Source organism: Pyrgilauda ruficollis, unplaced genomic scaffold (assembly GCF_017590135.1).
Source record: "Pyrgilauda ruficollis isolate IOZ18807 unplaced genomic scaffold, ASM1759013v1 scaffold1025, whole genome shotgun sequence".
Taxonomy (NCBI): domain Eukaryota; kingdom Metazoa; phylum Chordata; class Aves; order Passeriformes; family Passeridae; genus Pyrgilauda; species Pyrgilauda ruficollis.
The window spans coordinates 236-4,894 of record NW_024508380.1 but is presented as its reverse complement, the minus strand read 5'-3'; the positions used below and the strand labels follow the sequence as shown (position 1 = coordinate 4,894).

At 48.7% G+C, this 4,659-nt stretch overlaps 1 protein-coding gene across 1 annotated transcript; it reads left to right on the top strand.

The window, feature by feature from the left end:
- Positions 1-200: 200 nt before the first annotated feature.
- Positions 201-4,165, top strand: LOC121354609 (very long-chain specific acyl-CoA dehydrogenase, mitochondrial-like; the record flags this gene model as incomplete). Its single annotated transcript, XM_041469369.1, has 5 exons — positions 201-283; positions 919-983; positions 1,104-1,238; positions 2,216-2,365; positions 4,041-4,165. Coding segments are annotated over exons 1-5 (524 nt in total), but the record flags the coding sequence as incomplete, so codon positions are not given.
- Between the last annotated feature and the right edge of the window lie 494 nt (positions 4,166-4,659).

Genomic DNA, 4,659 nt, shown 5'->3' with positions numbered 1-4,659 from the left:
AGGGATTTGGGGGGGTCCTGGGGGGATTTTTGGAGTCTTGGAGGGGATTTTGGGCACTCCTAGAACAATTTGGGGGAATCTATGGAAGATTTTGGGGTCCAGAAGAGAATTTTTTGGGGGGGATTTTGGGGGTCCAGGAGGATTTTTTGGGGGGTCCTGGTGGGATTTGGGGTTTTTGGGGTGCCCCTAAAATTCTTTTTCCCCCCCCAGGAATCCAAATCCTTCGCTGTGGGGATGTTTTTGGGGCGCCTGAACGCCGAGCAGGTGTTCCCCTACCCCTCAGGTGAGGGCACCCCAAAATTTGGGGGATTTGGGGAAATTTTGGGTAAAATCTGGGGAAAATAAGAGGAGATTTAGGGGAATTTTAGGTGAAATTTTGAGGGAATTTTGGGTGAAATCTGGGGAAATTTAGAGGAGATTTAGGAGAATTTTGAGGGAATTTTAGGTGAAATTTTGAGGGAATTTTGGGTGAAATCTGGGGAAATTTAGAGAAGATTTAGGGGGAATTTTGGGTAAAATCTGGGGAAATTTAGAGGAGATTTAGGGGGATTTTGGGTGAAATCTGGGGAAATTTAGAGGAGATTTAGGGGGAATTTTGGGTGAAATCTGGGGAAATTTAGAGAAGTTTTAGGGGAATTTTGAGGGAATTTTAGATGAAATCTGGAGAAATTTAGAGGAGATTTAGGGGGAATTTTGGGTGAAATCTGGGGAAATTTAGAGGAGATTTAGAGGGAATTTTGAGGGAATTTTGAGAGCAATTTCAATGTAATTTTTCAGAATTTTGGGGTAATTTTAGGGCAATTTTAGGATAAATTTGGGATAACTTCAGGACAATTTTGGGAGATTTTTGGGACATGAGGGAAACAATTTTGGGGTAATTTTGGGGTAATTTTTCTTTAATTGTCTCTTTTCCCCCAGTCCTGACCGAGGAACAGGAACAAACCCTGCAGGAGCTCGTGGGTCCCCTCACCCGCTTCTTTGAGGTAAAAAACCCCAAATTTCCCCAATTCCCACCTCCCCCCCATCCAGAGAGAACCCCTGGAATTCCAGGAATTCTCCCCACGTCCCAAAATTCCCCAAAAAATTCCCAAAATCTGGGGCAGGAAGTGAACAACCCGGCCAAAAACGACGCCCTGGAGAAGGTGGAGGACGAGACCATGAAAGGGTTAAAGGAGCTGGGGACCTTCGGGCTCCAGGTGCCCCCCGAATTTGGGGGGCTGGGGCTCAACAACACCCAGGTGAGGCACCCCCCAATTTGGGGAGCCCCAAAATCCCCTCCCAGTAGCTCCCAGTAACTCCCAGTTCTGTCCAAAATCCCCCAAATCCTCCCTAATCCACCCAAAATCTCTTCAAATTAACCCCATAATCCTCCCTAAATTCATCCCAAATCCCCCCAGGACCCCCCAAAATTCCCTTGGCACCCCAAATCCCCCCTCCCAGTAAGTCCCAGTAAGTCCCAGTGCTCTCCCAGTGTTCCCAGTTCTGTCCAAAATGCCCCAAATTCTCCCTAATCCACCCCAAATCCTCCTTAAATTTCCCAAAATCTCCCCAGGACCCCCCAAAATCCCCTTGGGACCCCCCAAATCCCCTCCCAGTAACTCCCAGTGCTCCCAGTTCTGTCCAAAATGCCCCGAATTCTCCTTAATCCACCCCAAATCCCCCCCTAAATTAATCCAAAATCTCCCCAGGACCCCCCAAAATCCCCTCCCAGTTCGTCCCAGTGCTCCCAGTTCTGTCCAAAATCCCCAAATCCTCCCTAATCCACCCAAAATCTCTTCAAATTCACCCCAAATCCTCCTTAAATTTCCCAAAATCCCCCCAGGACACCCCAAAATCTCCTCCCAGTAGCTCCCAGTAACTCCCAGTGCTCCCAGTTCTGTCCAAAGTGCCCCAAATTCTCCTTAATCCACCCCAAATCCCCTCCCAGTGCCCCCCAAACCTCCCCAAATCCCCTCAAAACTCCCCTGGACCCCCTCAAAGCCCCCTGGGACCCCCCAATCTCCACCCCAGGGGGCTCCCAGTCCCTCCCAGTCCCTCTCAAACCTCCCCAAATCCCCTCAAAGCCCCCTGGGACCCCCCGATCTCCACCCCAGGGGTTCCCAGTCCCTCCCAGTCCCTCCCAGTCCCTCCCAAACCTCCTCAAATCCCCCTGGGACCCCCCGATCTCCACCCTAGGGGTCCCCAGTCCCTCCCAGTAAGTCCCAGTGCCCCCCAGTACGCGCGGCTGGTGCAGATCGTGGGCCAGCACGACCTGGGCGTGGGGATCACGCTGGGAGCCCACCAGTCCATCGGCTTCAAGGGGCTGCTGCTCTACGGGACCCCTCAGCAGAAGGAGAAGTACCTGCCCCGCCTGGCCACAGGTGAGGACAGCCCATAATAGTCCTGGGAACTCACCTGGGACAGCCTGGAATGAGCACGGGAACTCACCTGGGACAGCCCATAATAGTCCTGGGAACTCACCTGGGACAGCCTGGAATGGTCTCAGAAACTCACCTGGGACAGCCCGGGGTGGGCACGGGAACTCACCTGGGACTGCCCATAATAGTCCTGGGAACTCACCTGGGACAGCCCGGGGTGGGCACGGGAACTCACCTGGGACAGCCCATAATAGTCCTGGGAACTCACCTGGGACAGCCCGGGATGAGCACGGGAACTCACCTGGGACAGCCCATAATAGTCCTGGGAACTCACCTGGGACAGCCCGGGATGAGCACGGGAACTCACCTGGGACAGCCCATGCACCTGAAATATCCTGAAATATTCCCAAAAATTCACCCAAATATTCCCAGAAATTCACCCAAATATTCCCAGAAATGCACCTGAAATATCCTGAAATATTCCCAAAAATTCACCCAAATATTCCCAGAAATTCACCCAAATATTCCCAGAAATGCACCTGAAATATCCTGAAATATTCCCAAAAATTCACCCAAATATTCCCAGAAATTCACCCAAATATTCCCAGAAATGCACCTGAAATATCCTGAATTATTCCCAAAAATTCACCCAAATATTCCCAGAAATTCACCCAAATATTCCCAGAAATGCACCTGAAATATTCCCAGAAATGCACCTGAAATATCCTGAATTATTCCCAAAAATTCACCCAAATATTCCCAGAAATTCACCCAAAATATTCCCAGAAATTCACCTGGGACAGCCTGGAATGTTCCCAGAAACTCACCCAAATATTCCCAGAAACTCACCCAAATTATCCTGAAATATTCCCAGAAATTCACCTAAACATTCCCAGAAATTCAGGCAATCCCAGGCTGCCTGTGGCCATTCCCAAACTCCCCAAAATCCCAAAATTCCCATTTTTTGGGAGACTTAGGGATAACTTCAGGGCTTTTAGGGTGGAATTTTTGAATTTTTGGGTGGAATTTTTGAATTTTTGGGACTTTTAGGGTGAAATTTCTGCATTTTGGGAGTTTTGGGGTAGAATTTTTGCATTTTTGGGCCTTTTTGGGTGGAATTTTTGCATTTTTGGGACTTTCTGGCTGGAATTTTCCCATTTCTGGCTCTTTCTGCACGGGATTTTCGGGGATTTTTGGGAACTTTCCACCCTCAGGCAATCCCAGGCTGCCTGTGGCCATTCCCAAACTCCCAAAATTCCCCAAAATTCCCATTTTTTAGGGGAGTGGGTGGAAAATCCAGGTACTTTTGGGACCTTTTGGGTGCAATTTTCTCATTTTTGGGACTTTTTGGGTGGAATTTTTGTATTTTGGGGTGGAATTTTTGCATTTTTTGTGCATTTTAGGGTGGAATTTTCCCATTTCTGGGTGGAATTTTTTGCTTTTTTTTTGCATTTTCGGCTGGAATTTTCTCATTTCTGGGTGGAATTTTCCCATTTCTGGCTCTTTCTGCACCGGATTTTCGGGGATTTTCGGGGTTTTCCCGCCCTCAGGCAATCCCAGGCTGCCTGTGGCCATTCCCAAACTCCCCAAAATCCCAAAATTCCCATTTTTTGGGAGACTTAGGGATAACTTCAGGGCTTTTAGGGTGGAATTTTTTCATTTTTGGGTGGAATTTTTGAATTGTGGGTGGCAGCTTTCTGCCTGACGGAGCCGGGCAGCGGCTCGGACGCCGCCTCCATCCGCACGCGCGCCACGCCCAGCCCCTGCGGAACCTTCTGGACCCTGGAGGGGGAGAAGATCTGGATCAGGTCGGGAATCCCGGGAATTCCGGGAATTCCGGCTGGGGCAGCCCCGAATTTGGGGGGTTTGGGGGGAAAATCCCGGATTTTGGGGCGAAAATCCCGATTTTTGGGGGGTTTTAGTGGAAATAATTTGAATTTTGGTGGATTTTTGGTTGGAAAAAGTCAAATTTGAGAGGGTTTTATTGGGATTTTCCAGAGTTTTGGGGATTTTGGGGTGAAAATCTTGGATTTTTGGGGGGTTTTAGTGGGAATAATTTGAATTTTGGTGGATTTTTGGTTGGAAAAAGTCAAATTTGAGAGGGTTTTATTGGGATTTTGGGAATTTTTGGGGGTTCTGATTCAGAGATCCCAAAATCTGAGGGGGTTGAGGGGGGAAATGCCAAATTTTGGGCATTTTAGTTGGAAAATTCTCCCAAAATTCCCCAATTTTCCCCCCAAAATCCTCAATTTTCCCCCAAAAATCCGTAATTCTTTCCCAAATTCCCAATTTCCCCCAATCC